Source organism: Salmo salar, chromosome ssa05 (assembly GCF_905237065.1).
Source record: "Salmo salar chromosome ssa05, Ssal_v3.1, whole genome shotgun sequence".
Taxonomy (NCBI): Eukaryota; Metazoa; Chordata; class Actinopteri; order Salmoniformes; family Salmonidae; genus Salmo; species Salmo salar.
The window spans coordinates 3,313,543-3,338,373 of record NC_059446.1 but is presented as its reverse complement, the minus strand read 5'-3'; the positions used below and the strand labels follow the sequence as shown (position 1 = coordinate 3,338,373).

At 49.4% G+C, this 24,831-nt stretch overlaps 1 protein-coding gene across 1 annotated transcript in view; it reads right to left on the bottom strand.

Moving 5' to 3' along the window:
• Positions 1-24,831, bottom strand: part of ddx41 (DEAD-box helicase 41) — a 71,300-nt gene that overhangs the window by 13,922 nt on the left and 32,547 nt on the right. Inside the window, 6 exon segments of the mRNA NM_001140327.1 lie at positions 2,043-2,192; positions 2,350-2,446; positions 6,773-6,844; positions 7,276-7,407; positions 16,941-17,103; positions 17,786-17,922. Coding sequence (NP_001133799.1) covers positions 2,043-2,192; positions 2,350-2,446; positions 6,773-6,844; positions 7,276-7,407; positions 16,941-17,103; positions 17,786-17,922 — 751 coding nt within the window.

Here is a 24,831-nt window from a genome sequence, read left to right as displayed (position 1 = left end):
CTCTCTCTAGGCCAGGTTACCCTCTCTCTCTAGGCCAGGTTACCCTCTCTCTCTAGGCCAGGTTGCCCTCTCTCTCTTCTAGGCCAGGTTACCCTCTCTCTCTCTCTAGGCCAGGTTACCCTCTCTCCCTCTCTAGGCCAGGTTACCCTCTCTCTCTCTCTAGGCCAGGTTACCCTCTCTCTCTCTCTAGGCCAGGTTACCCTCTCTCTCTCTAGGCCAGGTTACCCTCTCTCTCTCTAGGCCAGGTTACCCTCTCTCTCTCTCTAGGCCAGGTTACCCTCTCTCTCTAGGCCAGGTTACCCTCTCTCTCTAGGCCAGGTTACCCTCCCTCTCTAGGCCAGGTTACCCTCTCCCTCTCTAGGCCAGGTTACCCTCTCTCTCTCTAGGCCAGGTTACCCTCTCTCTCTAGGCCAGGTTACCCTCTCTCTCTAGGCCAGGTTACCCTCTCTCTCTAGGCCAGGTTACCCTCTCTCTCTCTCTTAGGCCAGGTTACCCTCTCTCTCTCTCTCTAGGCCAGGTTACCCTCTCTCTCTAGGCCAGGTTACCCTCTCTCTCTCTAGGCCAGGTTACCCTCTCTCTCTAGGCCAGGTTACCCTCTCTCTCTAGGCCAGGTTACCCTCTCTCTCTCTCTAGGCCAGGTTACCCTCTCTCTCTCTCTAGGCCAGGTTACCCTCTCTCTCTAGGCCAGGTTACCCTCTCTCTCTCTCTAGGCCAGGTTACCCTCTCTCTCTAGGCCAGGTTACCCTCTCTCTCTAGGCCAGGTAACCCTCTCTCTCTAGGCCAGGTTACCCTCTCTCTCTAGGCCAGGTTACCCTCTCTCTCTAGGCCAGGTTACCCTCTCTCTCTCTAGGCCAGGTTACCATCTCTCTCTCTCTAGGCCAGGTTACCCTCTCTCTCTAGGCCAGGTTACCATCTCTCTAGGCCAGGTTACCATCTCTCTCTCTCTAGGCCAGGTTACCCTCTCTCTCTAGGCCAGGTTACCCTCTCTCTCTAGGCCAGGTTACCCTCTCTCTCTAGGCCAGGTTACCCTCTCTCTAGGCCAGGTTACCCTCTCTCTCTAGGCCAGGTTACCCTCTCTCTCTAGGCCAGGTTACCCTCTCTCTCTAGGCCAGGTTACCCTCTCTCTCTCTAGGCCAGGTTACCCTCTCTCTAGGCCAGGTTACCCTCTCTCTCTCCAGGCCAGGTTACCCTCTCTCTCTCTAGGCCAGGTTACCCTCTCTCTAGGCCAGGTTACCCTCTCTCTCTAGGCCAGGTTACCCTCTCTCTCTAGGCCAGGTTACCCTCTCTCTCTCTAGGCCAGGTTACCCTCTCTCTCTCTCTAGGCCAGGTTACCCTCTCTCTCTAGGCCAGGTTACCCTCTCTCTCTCTAGGCCAGGTTACCATCTCTCTCTAGGCCAGGTTACCCTCTCTCTCTCTCTAGGCCAGGTTACCCTCTCTCCAGGCCAGGTTACCCTCTCTCTCTAGGCCAGGTTACCCTCTCCCTCTCTAGGCCAGGTTACCCTCTCTCTCTAGGCCAGGTTACCCTCTCTCTCTCTAGGCCAGGTTACCCTCTCTCTCTCTAGGCCAGGTTACCCTCTCTCTCTCTAGGCCAGGTTACCCTCTCTCTCTCTAGGCCAGGTTATCATCTCTCTGGGCCATGGTTATCATCTCTCTGGGCCATGGTTATCATCTCTCTGGGCCAGGTTATCATCTCTCTCTAGGCCAGGTTACCCTCTCTCTCTGGGCCAGGTTATCATCTCTCTAGGCCAGGTTACCCTCTCTCTCTAGGCCAGGTTACCCTCTCTCTCTCTAGGCCAGGTTATCATCTCTCTCTCTCTAGGCCAGGTTATCATCTCTCTCTAGGCCAGGTTATCATCTCTCTAGGCCAGGTTATCATCTCTCTAGGCCAGGTTATCATCTCTCTGGGCCAGGTTACCCATCTCTCTGGGCCATGGTTACTCTGAAGCACATTGTGGTAACTGTAAGTTGCTCTGGATAAGAGCGTCTGCTGAATGACTCAAATGTTAAATAGTAAAAACAGTTGATTGATTGAGAAGTCTTACCATAGTTCTCTATCTCCTCTGGCATATCATAGTTGACCACATGCTGTATAGCAGGGAAGTCCAGACCTTTAGACGCCACATCAGTAGCTACCAACACGTCCTTCTTCCCTTCCTTAAAGGCCTCGATAGCCTTGGTACGCTCCTCCTGGTCTGGAAAACGCATAGCAGAGAGGGAATGAAATAGCACCTCTTATTTTAGGTAGTCTTAACCATTTTCCTCCACTCCTTTCAGCACTAGGGCACAATGTTAGGGCAGGGGACATGTTAGGGTTGAGGTAGGAGGACTAGGAGGGGTTAGTGATCTTACCTTTTCCTCCGTGGATAGCCACAGCCTCCACTCCTTTCAGCAGGAGATATTCATGAATGGCGTCCACGTCTGCTTTCTTCTCAGCAAACATCAACACCTGGGAGACAGAGAACAACGCCATCACTATCATCTTACCTTCTGATTACACAACAACACTTCCATCTTACCTTTTGATTACACAACAACACTACCATCTTAGCTTCTGATTAAAGAACACACAACAACACTCCCATCTTACCTTCTGATTACACAACAACACTACCATCTTAGCTTCTGATTAAAGAACACACAACAACACTCCCGTCTTACCTTCTGATTAAACACACAACAACACTACCATCTTACCTTCTGATTAAACACACAACAACACTACCATCTTACCTTCTGATTACACAACAACACTACCATCTTACCTTCTGATTAAACAACACACAACAACACTCCCATCTTACCTTCTGATTACACAACAACACTACCATCTTCCCTTCTGATTACACAACAACACTACCATCTTACTTTCTGATTAAACAACACACAACAACACTACCATCTTACCTTCTGATTACACAACACACAACAACACTCCCATCTTACCTTCTGATTAAACACACAACACTACCATCTTACCTTCTGATTACACAACAACACTACCATCTTAGCTTCTGATTACACAACAACACTACCATCTTAGCTTCTGATTAAACACACAACAACACTACCATCTTAGCTTCTGATTACACACACAACAACACTACCATCTTACCTTCTGATTAAACAACACACAACAACACTACCATCTTACCTTCTGATTAAACACACAACAACACTACCATCTTACCTTCTGATTAAACAACACACAACAACACTACCATCTTACCTTCTGATTAAACAACACACAACAACACTCCCATCTTACCTTCTGATTAAACACACAACAACACTCCCATCTTACCTTCTGATTAAACAACAACACTCCCATCTTACCTTCTGATTAAACACACAACAACACTCCCATCTTACCTTCTGATTAAACAACAACACTCCCATCTTACCTTCTGATTAAACAACAACACTCCCATCTTACCTTCTGATTAAACACACAACAACACTCCCATCTTACCTTCTGATTAAACACACAACAACACTACCATCTTATCTTCTGATTAAACAACAGCACGTTTAGTAATATTAACATGACCTTGTCCTGGGCTAGAGAGGAAACAGAACAGCTAAAAATACTAATAAAAAAACCAGAGGTAGAAAGGTCAAAGGTCAAACAGGCAGTACTAACTAAAGGTCAAACATGCAGTACTAACTAAAGGAAGAGGACCTCTAACTTTGACCTCTACAGCCACAACTAAGACACCAGTTTGTGTGAGGAAGCTGCACCACTCAGTCAACAGATCTCAGTGCTAATTTTCGTCGGATGAATTAGGTTATGAAATCAGACTTTCTGTATTTAATGTTAAATGATATGTTAGAGAAAGACCCCACTGAACTATTCAGAACCAAACATATTTGTCTTGGTGAAATTTATTTTATAACATAAGGAAGTGAAATTTCATCACCAAAGCGGTTACTAACCGGAGGAGGAGGGGTCGGTTACTAACCGGAGGAGGAGGAGGAGTCGGTTACTAACCGGAGGAGGAGGAGTCGGTTACTAACCGGAGGAGGAGGAGTCGGGGTCGGTTACTAACCGGAGGAGGGATCGGTTACTAACCGGAGGAGGGATCGGTTACTAACCGGAGGAGGGGTCGGTTACTAACCGGAGGAGGGGTCGGTTACTAACCGGAGGAGGAGGAGTCGGGGTCGGTTACTAACCGGAGGAGGGGTCGGTTACTAACCGGAGGAGGGGTCGGTTACTAACCGGAGGAGGGGTCGGTTACTAACCGGAGGAGGAGGAGGGGTCGGTTACTAACCGGAGGAGGAGGGGTCGGTTACTAACTGGAGGAGGAGGGGTCGGTTACTAACCGGAGGAGGAGGGGTCGGTTACTAACCGGAGGAGGGGTCGGTTACTAACCGGAGGAGGGGTCGGTTACTAACCGGAGGAGGGGTCGGTTACTAACCGGAGGAGGGGTCGGTTACTAACCGGAGGAGGGGTCGGTTACTAACCGGAGGAGGAGGGAGGGGTCGGTTACTAACCGGAGGAGGAGGGGGGGGTCGGTTACTAACCGGAGGAGGAGGAGGGGTCGGTTACTAACCGGAGGAGGAGGAGGGGTCGGTTACTAACCGGAGGAGGGGTCGGTTACTAACCGGAGGAGGGGTCGGTTACTAACCGGAGGAGGGGTCGGTTACTAACCGGAGGAGGGGTCGGTTACTAACCGGAGGAGGAGGAGGGGTCGGTTACTAACCGGAGGAGGAGGAGGGGTCGGTTACTAACCGGAGGAGGAGGAGGGGTCGGTTACTAACCGGAGGAGGAGGAGGGGTCGGTTACTAACCGGAGGAGGAGGAGTCGGTTACTAACCGGAGGAGGAGGAGTCGGTTACTAACCGGAGGAGGAGGAGTCGGTTACTAACCGGAGGAGGGAGTCGGTTACTAACCGGAGGAGGGAGTCGGTCGGTTACTAACCGGAGGAGGGATCGGTTACTAACCGGAGGAGGGATCGGTTACTAACCGGAGGAGGGGTCGGTTACTAACCGGAGGAGGGGTCGGTTACTAACCGGAGGAGGAGGAGTCGGGGTCGGTTACTAACCGGAGGAGGGGTCGGTTACTAACCGGAGGAGGGGTCGGTTACTAACCGGAGGAGGGGTCGGTTACTAACCGGAGGAGGAGGAGGGGTCGGTTACTAACCGGAGGAGGAGGAGGGGTCGGTTACTAACCGGAGGAGGAGGGGTCGGTTACTAACCGGAGGAGGAGGGGTCGGTTACTAACCGGAGGAGGAGAGGTCGGTTACTAACCGGAGGAGGGGTCGGTTACTAACCGGAGGAGGGGTCGGTTACTAACCGGAGGAGGGGTCGGTTACTAACCGGAGGAGGGGTCGGTTACTAACCGGAGGAGGGGTCGGTTACTAACCGGAGGAGGGGTCGGTTACTAACCGGAGGAGGAGGAGGGGTCGGTTACTAACCGGAGGAGGAGGAGGGGTCGGTTACTAACCGGAGGAGGAGGAGGGGTCGGTTACTAACCGGAGGAGGAGGAGTCGGTTACTAACCGGAGGAGGAGGAGTCGGTTACTAACCGGAGGAGGAGGAGTCGGTTACTAACCGGAGGAGGAGGAGTCGGGGTCGGTTACTAACCGGAGGAGGGATCGGTTACTAACCGGAGGAGGGATCGGTTACTAACCGGAGGAGGGGTCGGTTACTAACCGGAGGAGGGGTCGGTTACTAACCGGAGGAGGAGGAGTCGGGGTCGGTTACTAACCGGAGGAGGGGTCGGTTACTAACCGGAGGAGGGGTCGGTTACTAACCGGAGGAGGGGTCGGTTACTAACCGGAGGAGGAGGAGGGGTCGGTTACTAACCGGAGGAGGAGGAGGGGTCGGTTACTAACCGGAGGAGGAGGGGTCGGTTACTAACCGGAGGAGGAGGGGTCGGTTACTAACCGGAGGAGGAGAGGTCGGTTACTAACCGGAGGAGGGGTCGGTGACTAACCGGAGGAGGGGTCGGTTACTAACCGGAGGAGGGGTCGGTTACTAACCGGAGGAGGGGTCGGTTACTAACCGGAGGAGGGGTCGGTTACTAACCGGAGGAGGGGTCGGTTACTAACCGGAGGAGGAGGGGGGGTCGGTTACTAACCGGAGGAGGAGGAGGGGTCGGTTACTAACCGGAGGAGGGGTCGGTTACTAACCGGAGGAGGGGTCGGTTACTAACCGGAGGAGGGGTCGGTTACTAACCGGAGGAGGAGGAGGGGTCGGTTACTAACCGGAGGAGGAGGAGGGGTCGGTTACTAACCGGAGGAGGAGGAGGGGTCGGTTACTAACCGGAGGAGGAGGAGGGGTCGGTTACTAACCGGAGGAGGAGGAGGGGTCGGTTACTAACCGGAGGAGGAGGGGTCGGTCGGTTACTAACCGGAGGAGGAGGGGTCGGTTACTAACCGGAGGAGGAGGGGTCGGTTACTAACCGGAGGAGGGGTCGGTTACTAACCGGAGGAGGGGTCGGTTACTAACCGGAGGAGGGGTCGGTTACTAACCGGAGGAGGAGGGAGGGGTCGGTTACTAACCGGAGGAGGAGGGGGGGGGTCGGTTACTAACCGGAGGAGGAGGAGGGGTCGGTTACTAACCGGAGGAGGAGGAGGGGTCGGTTACTAACCGGAGGAGGAGGAGGGGTCGGTTACTAACCGGAGGAGGAGGGGTCGGTTACTAACCGGAGGAGGAGGGGTCGGTTACTAACCGGAGGAGGAGGAGGGGTCGGTTACTAACCGGAGGAGGAGGGGTTGGTTACTAACCGGAGGAGGAGGGGTTGGTTACTAGGAGGAGGGGTTGGTTACTAACCGGAGGAGGAGTCTTCTGTAGACACTCCAGCAGGTAAACCATCTTAGCCTCTTCCTTCACATACTCCACTTCCTGAAATGAAATGCAATGTAAAAACAATCAATGTAAACATTTTAATAGCTATATATATATATATATATATCAAAAAGTACACAAACCTATTTCATTTACGATATTCCTGTGAAAACCTGCTTTAAAAAAAGTTATTAGAATGCGTCCCAAATTGTACCCTACTCCCCATATAGTGCACTACTTTTGACCAGGGTAGTGCACTACTTTTGATCAGGGTAGTGCACTACTTTTGACCAGGGCAGTGCACTACTTTTGACCAGGGCAGTGCACTACTTTTCACCAGGCAGTGCACTACTTTTGACCAGGCAGTGGACTACTTTTGACCAGGCAGTGGACTACTTTTGACCAGGGTAGTGCACTACTTTTGACCAGGTAGTGCCCTACTTTTGACCAGGCAGTGGATGAATTATTTTTCTGCTGGTGTGTTGCACCTGAATGACGTCCAAGCTGGCAGCGCCGGCCCGGCCCACGTTGATGGTGATGGGTTTGACCAGGGCACTCTTGGCAAAGTTCTGGATCTTCTTGGGCATGGTGGCACTAAACAGAAGAGTTTGTCTCTGGCCCTGCAAATCAAATCAAATCTGTTACACGTACCTTACAGTGAAATGCTTACATGCATATCCTTAACCAACAATGCTTTAAGAAGTTAAGTGTTAAGTAAAAAAATATACAAGTAAAAAAAATTGAAAATAAAAGTAACAAATAATTAAAGAGCAGCAGTAAAATAACAATAACAATACAGGGGGGAACCGGTACAGAGTCAATGTGGAGGCTATATACAGGGGGTACTGGTACAGAGTCAATGTGGAGGCTATATACAGGGGATACCGGTACAGAGTCAATGTGGAGGCTATATACAGGGGGTACCGGTACAGAGTCAATGTGGAGGCTATATACAGGGAGGTACCGGTACAGAGTCAATGTGGAGGCTATATACAGGGGGTACCGGTACAGAGTCAATGTGGAGGCTATATACAGGGGGGATACCGGTACAGAGTCAATGTGGAGACTATATACAGGGGGGTACCGGTACAGAGTCAATGTGGAGGCTATATACAGGGGGTACCGGTACAGAGTCAATGTGGAGGCTATATACAGGGGGTACCGGTACAGAGTCAATGTGGAGGCTATATACAGGGGGTACCGGTACAGAGTCAATGTGGAGGCTATATACAGGGGGTACCGGTACAGAGTCAATGTGGAGGCTATATACAGGGGGTACCGGTACAGAGTCAATGTGGAGGCTATATACAGGGGGTACCGGTACAGAGTCAATGTGGAGGCTATATACAGGGGGTACCGGTACAGAGTCAATGTGGAGGCTATATACAGGGGGTACCGGTACAGAGTCAATGTGGAGGCTATATACAGGGCATTACGGTACAGAGTCAATGTGGAGGCTATATACAGGGCATTACGGTACAGAGTCAATGTGGAGGCTATATACAGGGCATTACGGTACAGAGTCAATGTGGAGGCTATATACAGGGGGTACCGGTACAGAGTCAATGTGGAGGCTATATACAGGGGGTACCGGTACAGAGTCAATGTGGAGGCTATATACAGGGGGTACCGGTACAGAGTCAATGTGGAGGCTATATACAGGGGTTACCGGTACAGAGTCAATGTGGAGGCTATATACAGGGTATTACGGTACAGAGTCAATGTGGAGGCTATATACAGGGGGTACCGGTACAGAGTCAATGTGGAGGCTATATACAGGGGGGTACCGGTACAGAGTCAATGTGGAGGCTATATACAGGGGGGTACCGGTACAGAGTCAATGTGGAGGCTATATACAGGGGGTACCGGTACAGAGTCAATGTGGAGGCTATATACAGGGGGTACCGGTACAGAGTCAATGTGGAGGCTATATACAGGGGGTACCGGTACAGAGTCAATGTGGAGGCTATATACAGGGGGTACCGGTACAGAGTCAATGTGGAGGCTATATACAGGGGGTACCGGTACAGAGTCAATGTGGAGGCTATATACAGGGTATTACGGTACAGTGTCAATGTGGAGGCTATATACAGGGGGTACCGGTACAGAGTCAATGTGGAGGCTATATACAGGGTATTACGGTACAGAGTCAATGTGGAGGCTATATACAGGGGGGTACCGGTACAGAGTCAATGTGGAGGCTATATACAGGGGGTACCGGTACAGAGTCAATGTGGAGGCTATATACAGGGGGTACCGGTACAGAGTCAATGTGGAGGCTATATACAGGGTATTACGGTACAGTGTCAATGTGGAGGCTATATACAGGGGGTACCGGTACAAAGTCAATGTGGAGGCTATATACAGGGGATTACGGTACAGAGTCAATGTGGAGGCTATATACAGGGGGTACCGGTACAGAGTCAATGTGGAGGCTATATACAGGGGGTACCGGTACAGAGTCAATGTGGAGGCTATATACAGGGGGGTACCGGTACAGAGTCAATGTGGAGGCTATATACAGGGTATTACGGTACAGAGTCAATGTGGAGGCTATATACAGGGGGTACCGGTACAGAGTCAATGTGGAGGCTATACACAGGGGTATTACGGTACAGAGTCAATGTGGAGGCTATATACAGGGGGTACCGGTACAAAGTCAATGTGGAGGCTATATACAGGGGGTACCGGTACAGAGTCAATGTGGAGGCTATATACAGGGGGTACCGGTACAGAGTCAATGTGGAGGCTATATACAGGGGGTACCGGTACAGAGTCAATGTGGAGGCTATATACAGGGGGTACCGGTACAGAGTCAATGTGGAGGCTATATACAGGGGGTACCGGTACAGAGTCAATGTGGAGGCTATATACAGGGGTGTACCGGTACAGAGTCAATGTGGAGGCTATATACAGGGGGTACCGGTACAGAGTCAATGTGGAGGCTATATACAGGGGGTTACCGGTACAGAGTCAATGTGGAGGCTATATACAGGGGGGTACCGGTACAGAGTCAATGTGGAGGCTATATACAGGGGGTACCGATACAGAGTCAATGTGGAGGCTATATACAGGGGATTACGGTACAGAGTCAATGTGGAGGCTATATACAGGGCATTACGGTACAGAGTCAATGTGGAGGCTATATACAGGGCATTACGGTACAGAGTCAATGTGGAGGCTATATACAGGGGGTACCGGTACAGAGTCAATGTGGAGGCTATATACAGGGGGTACCGGTACAGAGTCAATGTGGAGGCTATATACAGGGGGTACCGATACAGAGTCAATGTGGAGGCTATATACAGGGCATTACGGTACAGAGTCAATGTGGAGGCTATATACAGGGCATTACGGTACAGAGTCAATGTGGAGGCTATATACAGGGCATTACGGTACAGAGTCAATGTGGAGGCTATATACAGGGGGTACCGGTACAGAGTCAATGTGGAGGCTATATACAGGGGGGTACCGGTACAGAGTCAATGTGGAGGCTATATACAGGGGGTACCGGTACAGAGTCAATGTGGAGGCTATATACAGGGGGGTACCGGTACAGAGTCAATGTGGAGGCTATTTACAGGGTGTACCGGTACAGAGTCAATGTGGAGGCTATATACAGGTGGTACCGGTACAGAGTCAATGTGGAGGCTATATACAGGGGGTACCGGTACAGAGTCAACGTGGAGGCTATATACAGGGTGTACCGGTACAGAGTCAACGTGGAGGCTATATACAGGGTATTACGGTACAGAGTCAATGTGGAGGCTATATACAGGGGGGTACCGGTACAGAGTCAATGTGGAGGCTATATACAGGGGGTTACGGTACAGAGTCAATGTGGAGGCTATATACAGGGGGTACCGGTACAGAGTCAATGTGGAGGCTATATACAGGGGGTACCGGTACAGAGTCAATGTGGAGGCTATATACAGGGGGTACCGGTACAGAGTCAATGTGGAGGCTATATACAGGGTATTACGGTACAGAGTCAATGTGGAGGCTATATACAGGGGGTACCGGTACAGAGTCAATGTGGAGGCTATACACAGGGTATTACGGTACAGAGTCAATGTGGAGGCTATATACAGGGGGTACCGGTACAGAGTCAATGTGGAGGCTATATACAGGGTGTACCGGTACAGAGTCAATGTGGAGGCTATATACAGGGGGAACCGGTACAGAGTCAATGTGGAGGCTATATACAGGGGGTACCGGTACAGAGTCAATGTGGAGGCTATACACAGGGTATTACGGTACAGAGTCAATGTGGAGGCTATATACAGGGGGTACCGGTACAGAGTCAATGTGGAGGCTATATACAGGGGGTACCGGTACAGAGTCAATGTGGAGGCTATATACAGGGGGTACCGGTACAGAGTCAATGTGGAGGCTATATACAGGGGTATTACGGTACAGAGTCAATGTGGAGGCTATATACAGGGGGTACCGGTACAGAGTCAATGTGGAGGCTATATACAGGGGGTACCGGTACAGAGTCAATGTGGAGGCTATATACAGGGGGTACCGGTACAGAGTCAATGTGGAGGCTATATACAGGGGGGTACCGGTACAGAGTCAATGTGGAGGCTATATACAGGGGGTACCGGTACAGAGTCAATGTGGAGGCTATATACAGGGTGTACCGGTACAGAGTCAATGTGGAGGCTATATACAGGGGGTACCGGTACAGAGTCAATGTGGAGGCTATATACAGGGGGTACCGGTAGAGGGTCAATGTGGAGGCTATATACAGGGGGTACCGGTACAGAGTCAATGTGGAGGCTATATACAGGGGATTACCGGTACAGAGTCAATGTGGAGGCTATATACAGGGGGGTACCGGTACAGAGTCAATGTGGAGGCTATATACAGGGGGGTACCGGTACAGAGTCAATGTGGAGGCTATATACAGGGGGGTACCGGTACAGAGTCAATGTGGAGGCTATATACAGGGGGGTACCGGTACAGAGTCAATGTGGAGGCTATATACAGGGGGTACCGTACAGAGTCAATGTGGAGGCTATATACAGGGGGTACCGTACAGAGTCAATGTGGAGGCTATATACAGGGGGTACCGGTACAGAGTCAATGTGGAGGCTATATACAGGGGGTACCGGTACAGAGTCAATGTGGAGGCTATATACAGGGGTATTACGGTACAGTGTCAATGTGGAGGCTATATACAGGGGGTACCGGTACAGAGTCAATGTGGAGGCTATATACAGGGTGTTACGGTACAGAGTCAATGTGGAGGCTATATACAGGGGGTACCGGTACAGAGTCAATGTGGAGGCTATATACAGGGGGTACCGGTACAGAGTCAATGTGGAGGCTATATACAGGGGGTACCGGTACAGAGTCAATGTGGAGGCTATATACAGGGTATTACGGTACAGAGTCAATGTGGAGGCTATATACAGGGGGTACCGGTACAGAGTCAATGTGGAGGCTATACACAGGTTATTACGGTACAGAGTCAATGTGGAGGCTATATACAGGGAGGTACCGGTACAGAGTCAATGTAGAGGCTATATACAGGGTGTACCGGTACAGAGTCAATGTGGAGGCTATATACAGGGGGGAACCGGTACAGAGTCAATGTGGAGGCTATATACAGGGGGTACCGGTACAGAGTCAATGTGGAGGCTATACACAGGGTATTACGGTACAGAGTCAATGTGGAGGCTATATACAGGGGGTACCGGTACAAAGTCAATGTGGAGGCTATATACAGGGGGTACCGGTACAGAGTCAATGTGGAGGCTATATACAGGGGGTACCGGTACAGAGTCAATGTGGAGGCTATATACAGGGTATTACGGTACAGAGTCAATGTGGAGGCTATATACAGGGGGTACTGGGACAGAGTCAATGTGGAGGCTATATACAGGGGGTACCGGTACAGAGTCAATGTGGAGGCTATATACAGGGTATTACGGTACAGAGTCAATGTGGAGGCTATATACAGGGGGTACCGGTACAAAGTCAATGTGGAGGCTATATACAGGGGGTACCGGTACAGAGTCAATGTGGAGGCTATATACAGGGGGTACCGGTACAGAGTCAATGTGGAGGCTATATACAGGGGGTACCGGTACAGAGTCAATGTGGAGGCTATATACAGGGGGTACCGGTACAGAGTCAATGTGGAGGCTATATACAGGGTGTACCGGTACAGAGTCAATGTGGAGGCTATATACAGGGGGTACCGGTACAGAGTCAATGTGGAGGCTATATACAGGGGGGTACCGGTAGAGAGTCAATGTGGAGGCTATATACAGGGGTACCGTACAGAGTCAATGTGGAGGCTATATACAGGGGGTACCGGTACAGAGTCAATGTGGAGGCTATATACAGGGGGTACCGGTACAAAGTCAATGTGGAGGCTATATACAGGGGGTACCGGTACAGAGTCAATGTGGAGGCTATATACAGGGGGTACCGGTACAGAGTCAATGTGGAGGCTATATACAGGGGGTACCGGTACAGAGTCAATGTGGAGGCTATATACAGGGGGTACCGGTACAGAGTCAATGTGGAGGCTATATACAGGGGGTACCGGTACAGAGTCAATGTGGAGGCTATATACAGGGGGTACCGGTACAGAGTCAATGTGGAGGCTATATACAGGGGGTACCGGTACAGAGTCAATGTGGAGGCTATATACAGGGGGTACCGGTACAGAGTCAATGTGGAGGCTATATACAGGGGGTACCGGTACAGAGTCAATGTGGAGGCTATATACAGGGGGTACCGGTACAGAGTCAATGTGGAGGCTATATACAGGGGGTACCGGTACAGAGTCAATGTGGAGGCTATGTACAGGGGGTACCGGTACAGAGTCAATGTGGAGGCTATATACAGGGGGTACCGGTACAGAGTCAATGTGGAGGCTATATACAGGGGGTACCGGTACAGAGTCAATGTGGAGGCTATATACAGGGTATTACGGTACAGAGTCAATGTGGAGGCTATATACAGGGGGTACCGGTACAGAGTCAATGTGGAGGCTATATACAGGGGGTACCGGTACAGAGTCAATGTGGAGGCTATATACAGGGGGTACCGGTACAAAGTCAATGTGGAGGCTATATACAGGGGGTACCGGTACAGAGTCAATGTGGAGGCTATATACAGGGTATTACGGTACAGAGTCAATGTGGAGGCTATATACAGGGGGTACCGGTACAGAGTCAATGTGGAGGCTATATACAGGGGGTACCGGTACAGAGTCAATGTGGAGGCTATATACAGGGGGTACCGGTACAGAGTCAATGTGGAGGCTATATACAGGGGGTACCGGTACAGAGTCAATGTGGAGGCTATATACAGGGAGGTACCGGTACAGAGTCAATGTGGAGGCTATATACAGGGGGTACCGGTACAAAGTCAATGTGGAGGCTATATACAGGGGGTACCGGTACAGAGTCAATGTGGAGGCTATATACAGGGGGGTACCGGTACAGAGTCAATGTGGAGGCTATATACAGGGGGTACCGGTACAGAGTCAATGTGGAGGCTATATACAGGGGATACCGGTACAGAGTCAATGTGGAGGCTATATACAGGGGGGTACCGGTACAGAGTCAATGTGGAGGCTATATACAGGGGGTACCGGTACAGAGTCAATGTGGAGGCTATATACAGGGGATACCGGTACAGAGTCAATGTGGAGGCTATATACAGGGGGTACCGGTACAGAGTCAATGTGGAGGCTATATACAGGGGGGTACGGTACAGAGTCAATGTGGAGGCTATATACAGGGGGTACCGGTACAGAGTCAATGTGGAGGCTATATACAGGGGGTACCGGTACAGAGTCAATGTGGAGGCTATATACAGGGGGGTACCGGTACAGAGTCAATGTGGAGGCTATATACAGGGGGTACCGGTACAGAGTCAATGTGGAGGCTATATACAGGGGGAACCGGTACAGAGTCAATGTGGAGGCTATATACAGGGGGTACCGGTACAGAGTCAATGTGGAGGCTATATACAGGGGGGGTACCGGTACAGAGTCAATGTGGAGGCTATTTACAGGGTGTTATGGTACAGAGTCAATGTGGAGGCTATATACAGGTGATACCGATACAGAGTCAATGTGGAGGCTATATACAGGGGGTACCGGTACAGAGTCAATGTGGAGGCTATTTACAGGGTGTTATGGTACAGAGTCAATGTGGAGACTATATACAGGGGGTACCGGTACAGAGTCAATGTGGAGGCTATATACAGGGGGTACCGGTAGAGAGTCAATGTGGAGGCTATATACAGGGGGTACCGGTAGAGAGTCAATGTGGAGGCTATATACAGGGGGTACCGGTACAGAGTCAATGTGCAGGGGCACCGGTTAGTTGAGGTATGAAGGGTGATGTTAAAAGCATTGCTGTTTGGTTCAGTTAGAAAACATACCACTAGTCGTCACTACACACAAACAGTGATATGTTGTAATGTGTTCAGGAGCGATCTGGGGTTAAAATACCCCTCGTGTCCAGAACTGGTTTAAACTAGAGGGGCTAGGGGGCAGTATTTTCAAGGCTGGATGAACGGTCCGATGAAAAACGTACCCAATTTAAACAGGTTACTACTCTGGCCCAGAAAATAGAATATGCATATTATTAGTAGATTTGGATAGAAAACACTCTAAAGTTTAGAAAACTGTTTGAATGGTGTCTGTGAGTATAACAGAACTCATATGGCAGGCCAAAACCTGAGAAAAATTTAATCAGGAAGTGGGAGAAATTAGAAATGTAGTTTTTCCTTTTGAATCCCTTGAAAAACTACAGTGACATAGGATTTACGTTGCACCTCCTAACTCTTCCATTGGCTGTCAACAATCTTTAGGAACTGGTTTCATCCGTCACCTGTTACCGGGCAGAAAATTGTGGCCCAGTCAATCACTGGCCAGTCTGAGGACAGGTGTCTCGTGACGCGCGTGCACGTGACTTCGCTGTTTGTTATTTTTCTTCTGGGATGAATACCTATTGCCCGGTTGTAAAATTATCGCAATTTTACGTAAAAAAATACCCTAAAGGATTGATTGTAACCATCATTTGACGTGTTTCTACAAACGGTAATGGAACTTTTGAACATTTCGTCTATGGATTTGCGTCCACGCCACATTGGCATTGTAAAGTGTTCTGGATGGGTAAACAAAACGGACGTATTTGGACATAAATTATGGACTTTGCAGAACAAATGAACATTTCTTGTGGAAGTGGGAGCCCTTCCGAGTGCATTCCGCCGAAGATCAGCAAAGGTAAGAAAATATTTCGAACATATTGTTAGAGATTTGTCGACGCCGTGGTTGTAGGCTAACTGTATAGCTTAGCATTGAAGGCTAAGTTCTGTACTCAGAATATTGAACAATGTGCTTTTTCCGTAAAGTTATTTTGAAATCTGACAAAAGTGGTTGCATAAAGGAGTAGATTATTTCTAATTCTTAAAATAATTGTTATAAATTTTGTCAACGTTTATGAGTTCTTCTGTAAATTAATGTGCCTATTCACCGGATTTTATGGGGAGAAAACATTTTCTGAACGTCACGCGCCAATGTAAAAAAATTGGTTTTTGGATATAAATATGAACTTGATCTAACAAAAAATGCATGTATTGTCTAACATGATGTCCTAGGAGTGTCATCTGATTAAGATTGTCAAAGGTTAGTGTTTAATTTTAGCTGTATATCTGGTTTTGTGACGGCTATCCGTGCTTGGAAAAAGTGTTTTTTTTTTTTTTTGCTGAAGTGCTATCCTAAAATAATCTAAATGTTTTTCTTTCACTGTAAAGCCTTTTTGAAATCGGACAATGTGATTGGATTAACGAGTAGAGTATCTTTAAAATGCCGTATAATACTGAATTTTAATTTTGAGAATTAAAAAAAAATATATATTTCGCGCCGTGCTATCTCACTGGTTGTTGTCCAACCAATCCCGTTAACGGGATTTTATCTCGAAGGGGTCCTCAAGAGGTTAACTGACTTGCCTAGTTAAATAAAGGTGTAAAATATATATATATATATATATTTTTTTTTAATCGGTGTCCAAAAACAACGATTACAGATTGTTATAAAAACTTGAAATCGGCCCTAATTAATCGGCCATTCAGATTAATCGGTCGACCTCTAGTTTAAACCAGTTTATATCCATACCTTAAAGTAGGAGAAGATAGTTCTGATGTCTTCTTCGAAGCCCATGTCTATCATTCTGTCAGCCTCGTCCAGAGCCAGATAACGACAGATATCCAGACTGATCATCTTCTTCTGCAACAGGTCCATCAGACGGCCGGGCGTCGCCACCATCATGTGGACGCCGCTACAAAACACCGGGTTCAACAGGGTCAGAGGTCAAACTGGCCCTCACACAGCTGGCTGACTGGCTGGTTGACTGGCTAGTTGACTGACTGGCTGGCTGACTGGCTAGTTGACTGACTGGCTGGCTGACTGGCTAGTTGACTGACTGGTTGACTGGCTGGTTGACTGACTGGTTGACTGACTGGCTGGTTGACTGGCTGGTTGACTGACTGACTGGCTGGCTGGTTGACTAGTTGACTGACTAGTTGACTGACTGACTGGCTGGCTGACTGACTGGCTGGCTGACTGGCTGGCTGACTGACTGGCTGACTGGCTGGCTGAATGGCTGGCTGACTGACTAGTTGACTGGCTGACTGACTGGTTGACTGACTGACTGGCTGACTGACTAGTTGACTGGCTGACTGACTGGTTGACTGACTGGCTGGCTGACTAGTTCACTGACTGGCTGGCTGACTAGTTGACTGACTGGCTGGCTGACTAGTTGACTGACTAGCTGACTGACTGGCTGACTGACTGTCTGACTGGCTGACTGCCTTGTTGACTGGTTGACTGACTGGCTGGCTGACTGGCTGACTGACTAGTTGACTGACTGGCTGGCTGACTGACTGGTTGACTGACTGGCTGGCTGACTGACTGACTGACTAGTTGACTGACTAGTTTACTGACTGGTTGAGAGTACTTACTGTTTGACCACCTCCATCTGGTCTTTGACAGACATGCCTCCTATACAGAGGACTGATCTCATATGTGGAGCCCCTTCTTCCTCCAGCAGCTTACAGTAGTATTCTATGATGGTGTGGGTCTGTTTAGCCAGCTCTCTCTGTGGGGAGAGGAGAGGAACACGTTTAGCCAGCTCTCTCTGTAGGGAGAGGAACATGTTTAACCAGCTCTCTCTGTAGGGAGAGGAGAGGCACATGTTTAACCAGCTCTCTCTGTAGGGAGATGAGAGGAACATGTTTAGCCAGCTCTCTCTCTGTAGGGAGAGGGGAGGAACACATTTAGCCAGCTCTCTCTCTGTAGGGAGAGGGGAGGAACACATTTAGCCAGCTCTCTCTGTAGGGAGAGGGGAGGAACACGTTTAGCCAGCTCTCTCTGTAGGGAGAGGAACATGTTTAACCAGCTCTCTCTGTAGGGAGATGAGAAAAACATGTTTAGCCAGCTCTCTCTCTGTAGGGAGATGAGAGGAACATGTTTAACCAGCTCTCTCTGTAGGGAGAGGAGAGGCACATGTTTAACCAGCTCTCTCTGTAGGGAGAGGAGAGGCACATGTTTAGCCAGCTCTCTCTGTAGGGAGATGAGAGGGACATGTTTAGCCAGCTCTCTCTGTAGGGAGAGGAGAGGAACATGTTTAGCCAGCTCTCTCTGTAGGGAGAGGAGAGGAACATGTTTAACCAGCTCTCTCTGTAGGGAGAGGAGAGGAACATGTTTAGCCAGCTCTCTCTCTGTAGGGAGAGGAGAGGAACATGTTTAGCCAGCTCTCTCTGTAGGGAGAGGAGAGGAACATGTTTAGCCAGCTCTCTCTGTAGGGAGATGAGAGGAACATGTTTAGCCAGCTCTCTCTGTAGGGAGAGGAGAGGAACATGTTTAACCAGCTCTCTCTGTAGGGAGAGGAGAGGAACATGTTTAGCCAGCTCTCTCTGTAGGGAGAGGAGAGGAACATGTTTAGCCAGCTCTCTCTGTAGGGAGAGGAGAGGAACATGTTTAGCCAGCTCTCTCTGTAGGGAGAGGAGAGGAACATGTTTAACCAGCTCTCTCTGCAGGGAGAGGCACATGTTTAGCCAGCTCTCTCTGTAGGGAGAGGAGAGGAACATGTTTAGCCAGCTCTCTCTCTGTAGGGAGAGGAGAGGAACATGTTTAGTCAGCTCTCTCTGTAGGGAGAGGAGAGGAACATGTTTAACCAGCTCTCTCTGCAGGGAGAGGCACATGTTTAGCCAGCTCTCTCTGTAGGGAGAGGAGAGGAACATGTTTAGCCAGCTCTCTCTGTAGGGAGAGGAGAGGAACATGTTTAACCAGCTCTCTCTGTAGGGAGAGGAGAGGAACACGTTTAGCCAGCTCTCTCTGTAGGGAGAGGAGAGGAACATGTTTAACCAGCTCTCTCTGTAGGGAGAGGAACATGTTTAACCAGCTCTCTCTGTAGGGAGAGGAGAGGAACATGTTTAACCAGCTCTCTCTGTAGGGAGAGGAACATGTTTAGCCAGCTCTCTCTCTGTAGGGAGAGGAGAGGAACATGTTTAACCAGCTCTCTCTCTGTAGGGAGAGGAGAGGAACATGTTTAACCAGCTCTCTCTGTAGGGAGATGAGAGGAACATGTTTAACCAGCTCTCTCTGTAGGGAGAGGAACATGTTTAACCAGCTCTCTCTGTAGGGAGAGGAACACGTTTAGCCATCTCTCTCTGTAGGGAGAGGAGAGGAACATGTTTAGCCAGCTCTCTCTGTAGGGAGAGGAGAGGAACATGTTTAACCAGCTCTCTCTGTAGGGAGAGGAGAGGAACATGTTTAGCCAGCTCTCTCTGTAGGGATATGAGAGGGACATGTTTAACCAGCTCTCTCTGTAGGGAGAGGAGAGGAACATGTTTAACCAGCTCTCTCTGTAGGGAGATGAGAGGAACATGTTTAACCAGCTCTCTCTGTAGGGAGAGGAACATGTTTAGCCAGCTCTCTCTCTGTAGGGAGATGAGAGGAACATGTTTAACCAGCTCTCTCTGTAGGGAGAGGAGAGGCACATGTTTAACCAGCTCTCTCTGTAGGGAGAGGAGAGGCACATGTTTAGCCAGCTCTCTCTGTAGGGAGATGAGAGGAACATGTTTAGCCAGCTCTCTCTGTAGGGAGAGGAGAGGAACATGTTTAGCCAGCTCTCTCTGTAGGGAGAGGAGAGGAACATGTTTAACCAGCTCTCTCTGTAGGGAGAGGAGAGGAACATGTTTAACCAGCTCTCTCTGCAGGGAGAGGCACATGTTTAGCCAGCTCTCTCTGTAGGGAGAGGAGAGGAACATGTTTAGCCAGCTCTCTCTGTAGGGAGAGGAGAGGAACATGTTTAACCAGCTCTCTCTGTAGGGAGAGGAGAGGCACATGTTTAGCCAGCTCTCTCTGTAGGGAGAGGTACATGTTTAACCAGCTCTCTCTGTAGGGAGAGGAGAGGAACATGTTTAGCCAGCTCTCTCCGTAGGGAGAGGAGAGGAACATGTTTAACCAGCTCTCTCTGTAGGGAGAGGAACATGTTTAACCAGCTCTCTCTGTAGGGAGAGGAGAGGAACATGTTTAACCAGCTCTCTCTGTAGGGAGAGGAACATGTTTAGCCAGCTCTCTCTCTGTAGGGAGAGGAGAGGAACATGTTTAACCAGCTCTCTCTCTGTAGGGAGAGGAGAGGAACATGTTTAACCAGCTCTCTCTGTAGGGAGATGAACATGTTTAACCAGCTCTCTCTGTAGGGAGAGGAACAGGTTTAGCCACCTCTCTCTGTAGGGAGAGGAGAGGAACATGTTTAGCCAGCTCTCTCTGTAGGGAGAGGAGAGGAACATGTTTAGCCAGCTCTCTCCGTAGGGAGAGGAGAGGAACATGTTTAACCAGCTCTCTCTGTAGGGAGAGGAACATGTTTAACCAGCTCTCTCTGTAGGGAGAGGAACATGTTTAGCCAGCTCTCTCTCTGTAGGGAGAGGCGAGGAACATGTTTAACCAGCTCTCTCTCTGTAGGGAGAGGAGAGGAACATGTTTAACCAGCTCTCTCTGTAGGGAGATGAACATGTTTAACCAGCTCTCTCTGTAGGGAGAGGAACACGTTTAGCCACCTCTCTCTGTAGGGAGAGGCGAGGAACATGTTTAGCCAGCTCTCTCTGTAGGGAGAGGAGAGGAACATGTTTAGCCAGCTCTCTCTGTAGGGAGAGGAGAGGAACATGTTTAGCCAGCTCTCTCTGTAGGGAGAGGAGAGGAACATGTTTAACCAGCTCTCTCTGTAGGGAGAGGAACATGTTTAACATGCTCTCTCTGTAGGGAGATGAGAGGAACATGTTTAGCCAGCTCTCTCTGTAGGGAGAGGAGAGGAACATGTTTAACCAGCTCTCTCTGTAGGGAGAGGAGAGGAACATGTTTAGCCAGCTCTCTCTGTAGGGATATGAGAGGAACATGTTTAACCAGCTCTCTCTGTAGGGAGAGGAGAGGAACATGTTTAACCAGCTCTCTCTGTAGGGAGATGAGAGGAACATGTTTAACCAGCTCTCTCTGTAGGGAGAGGAACATGTTTAGCCAGCTCTCTCTCTGTAGGGAGAGGAGAGGAACATGTTTAACCAGCTCTCTCTGTAGGGAGAGGAGAGGAACATGTTTAACCAGCTCTCTCTGTAGGGAGAGGAGAGGAACATGTTTAACCAGCTCTCTCTGTAGGGAGAGGAGAGGAACATGTTTAACCAGCTCTCTCTGTAGGGAGAGGAACATGTTTAACCAGCTCTATCTGTAGGGAGAGGAACATGTTTAACCAGCTCTCTCTGTAGGGAGAGGAGAGGAACATGTTTAACCAGCTCTCTCTGTAGGGAGATGAGAGGAACATGTTTAGCCAGCTCTCTCTGTAGGGAGAGGGACATGTTTAGCCAGCTCTCTCTGTGTAGGGAGAGGAGAGGAACATGTTTAGCCAGCTCTCTCTCTGTAGGGAGAGGAGAGGAAAATGTTTAGCCAGCTCTCTCTCTGTAGGGAGAGGAGAGGAACATGTTTAACCAGCTCTCTCTCTGTAGGGAGAGGAACATGTTTAACCAGCTCTCTCTCTGTAGGGAGAGGAACATGTTTAACCAGCTCTCTCTGTAGGGAGAGGAACACGTTTAGCCAGCTCTCTCTGTAGGGAGAGGAGAGGAACATGTTTAACCAGCTCTCTCTGTAGGGAGAGGAGAGGAACATGTTTAGCCAGCTCTCTCTCTGTAGGGAGAGGAGAGGAACATGTTTAGCCAGCTCTCTCTCTGTAGGGAGAGGAGAGGAACATGTTTAACCAGCTCTCTCTGTAGGGAGATGAGAGGAACATGTTTAGCCAGCTCTCTCTGTAGGGAGAGGAACATGTTTAGCCAGCGCTCTCTCTGTAGGGAGAGGAGAGCAACATGTTTAGCCAGCTCTCTCTCTGTAGGGAGAGGAGAGGAACATGTTTAGCCAGCTCTCTCTCTGTAGGGAGAGGAGAGGAACATGTTTAACCAGCTCTCTCTGTAGGGAGATGAGAGGAACATGTTTAACCAGCTCTGTCTGTAGGGAGAGGAACACGTTTAGCCACCTCTCTCTGTAGGGAGAGGAGAGGAACATGTTTAGCCAGCTCTCTCTGTAGGGAGAGGAGAGGAACATGTTTAGCCAGCTCTCTCTGTAGGGAGAGGAGAGGAACATGTTTAACCAGCTCTCTCTGTAGGGAGAGGAACATGTTTAGCCAGCTCTCTCTGTAGGGAGAGGAGAGGAACATGTTTAGCCAGCTCTCTCTGTAGGGAGAGGCACATGTTTAACCAGCTCTCTCTGTAGGGAGATGAGAGGAACATGTTTAGCCAGCTCTCTCTGTAGGGAGAGGAGAGGAACATGTTTAGCCAGCTCTCTCTCTGTAGGGAGAGGAACATGTTTAGCCAGCTCTCTCTGTAGGGAGAGGAGAGGTACATGTTTAACCAGCTCTCTCTGTAGGGAGAGGAGAGGAACATGTTTAGCCAGCTCTCTCTGTAGGGAGATGAGAGGAACATGTTTAACCAGCTCTCTCTGTAGGGAGAGGAGAGGAACATTTTTAACCAGCTCTCTCTGTAGGGAGAGGAGAGGAACATGTTTAACCAGCTCTCTCTGTAGGGAGAGGAGAGGAACATGTTTAACCAGCTCTCTCTCTGTAGGGAGAGGAGAGGAACATGTTTAACCAGCTCTCTCTGTAGGGAGAGGAACATGTTTAGCCAGCTCTCTCTGTAGGGAGATGAGAGGAACATGTTTAACCAGCTCTCTCTGTAGGGAGAGGAGAGGAACATGTTTAACCAGCTCTCTCTGTAGGGAGAGGAGAGGAACATGTTTAACCAGCTCTCTCTGTAGGGAGAGGAGAGGAACATGTTTAGCCAGCTCTCTCTGTAGGGAGAGGAGAGGAACATGTTTAGCCAGCTCTCTCTCTGTAGGGAGAGGAACATGTTTAGCCAGCTCTCTCTGTAGGGAGAGGAGAGGTACATGTTTAACCAGCTCTCTCTGTAGGGAGAGGAGAGGAACATGTTTAGCCAGCTCTCTCTGTAGGGAGATGAGAGGAACATGTTTAACCAGCTCTCTCTGTAGGGAGAGGAGAGGAACATTTTTAACCAGCTCTCTCTGTAGGGAGAGGAGAGGAACATGTTTAACCAGCTCTCTCTCTGTAGGGAGAGGAGAGGAACATGTTTAACCAGCTCTCTCTGTAGGGAGAGGAGAGGAACATGTTTAACCAGCTCTCTCTGTAGGGAGATGAGAGGAACATGTTTAACCAGCTCTCTCTGTAGGGAGAGGAGAGGAACATGTTTAACCAGCTCTCTCTGTAGGGAGAGGAGAGGAACATGTTTAACCAGCTCTCTCTGTAGGGAGAGGAGAGGAACATTTTTAACCAGCTCTCTCTGTAGGGAGAGGAGAGGAACATGTTTAGCCAGCTCTCTCTCTGTAGGGAGAGGAACATGTTTAGCCAGCTCTCTCTGTAGGGAGAGGAGAGGAACATGTTTAACCAGCTCTCTCTGTAGGGAGAGGAGAGGACCATGTTTAGCCAGCTCTCTCTGTAGGGAGAGGAGAGGAACATGTTTAACCAGCTCTCTCTGTAGGGAGAGGAACATGTTTAACCAGCTCTCTCTGTAGGGAGAGGAACATGTTTAACCAGCTCTCTCTGTAGGGAGAGGAGAGGAACATGTTTAGCCAGCTCTCTCTGTAGGGCGAGGAGAGGAACATGTTTAACCAGCTCTCTCTGTAGGGAGAGGAACATGTTTAACCAGCTCTCTCTGTAGGGAGAGGAGAGGAACATGTTTAACCAGCTCTCTCTGTAGGGAGAGGAACATGTTTAACCAGCTCTCTCTCTACGGAAGAGAAAGTATTCATGAGCAGATCAGGATCCTTCACTTTTACAGAAGGGCAGTCTCTTCTCTAACCTCTATCGTAACATTACAGTGTGAAGGACTTACTGAGGGACAGATGATGAGACCGTAGGATCCTTCACTCTTACAGAAGGGCAGTCTCTTCTCTAACCTCTATCGTAACATTACAGTGTGAAGGACTTACTGAGGGACAGATGATGAGACTGTAGGATCCTTCACTCTTACAGAAGGGCAGTCTCTTCTCTAACCTCTATCGTAACATTACAGTGTGAAGGACTTACTGAGGGACAGATGATGAGACCGTAGGATCCTTCACTCTTACAGAAGGGCAGTCTCTTCTCTAACCTCTATCGTAACATTACAGTGTGAAGGACTTACTGAGGGACAGATGATGAGACCGTAGGATCCTTCACTCTTACAGAAGGGCAGTCTCTTCTCTAACCTCTATCGTAACATTACAGTGTGAAGGACTTACTGAGGGACAGATGATGAGACCGTAGGGACCTTCGCTCTTACAGAAGGGCAGTCTCTTCTCTAACCTCTATCGTAACATTACAGTGTGAAGGACTTACTGAGGGACAGATGATGAGACCGTAGGATCCTTCACTCTTACAGAAGGGCAGTCTCTTCTCTAACCTCTATCGTAACATTACAGTGTGAAGGACTTACTGAGGGACAGATGATGAGACCGTAGGATCCTTCACTCTTAC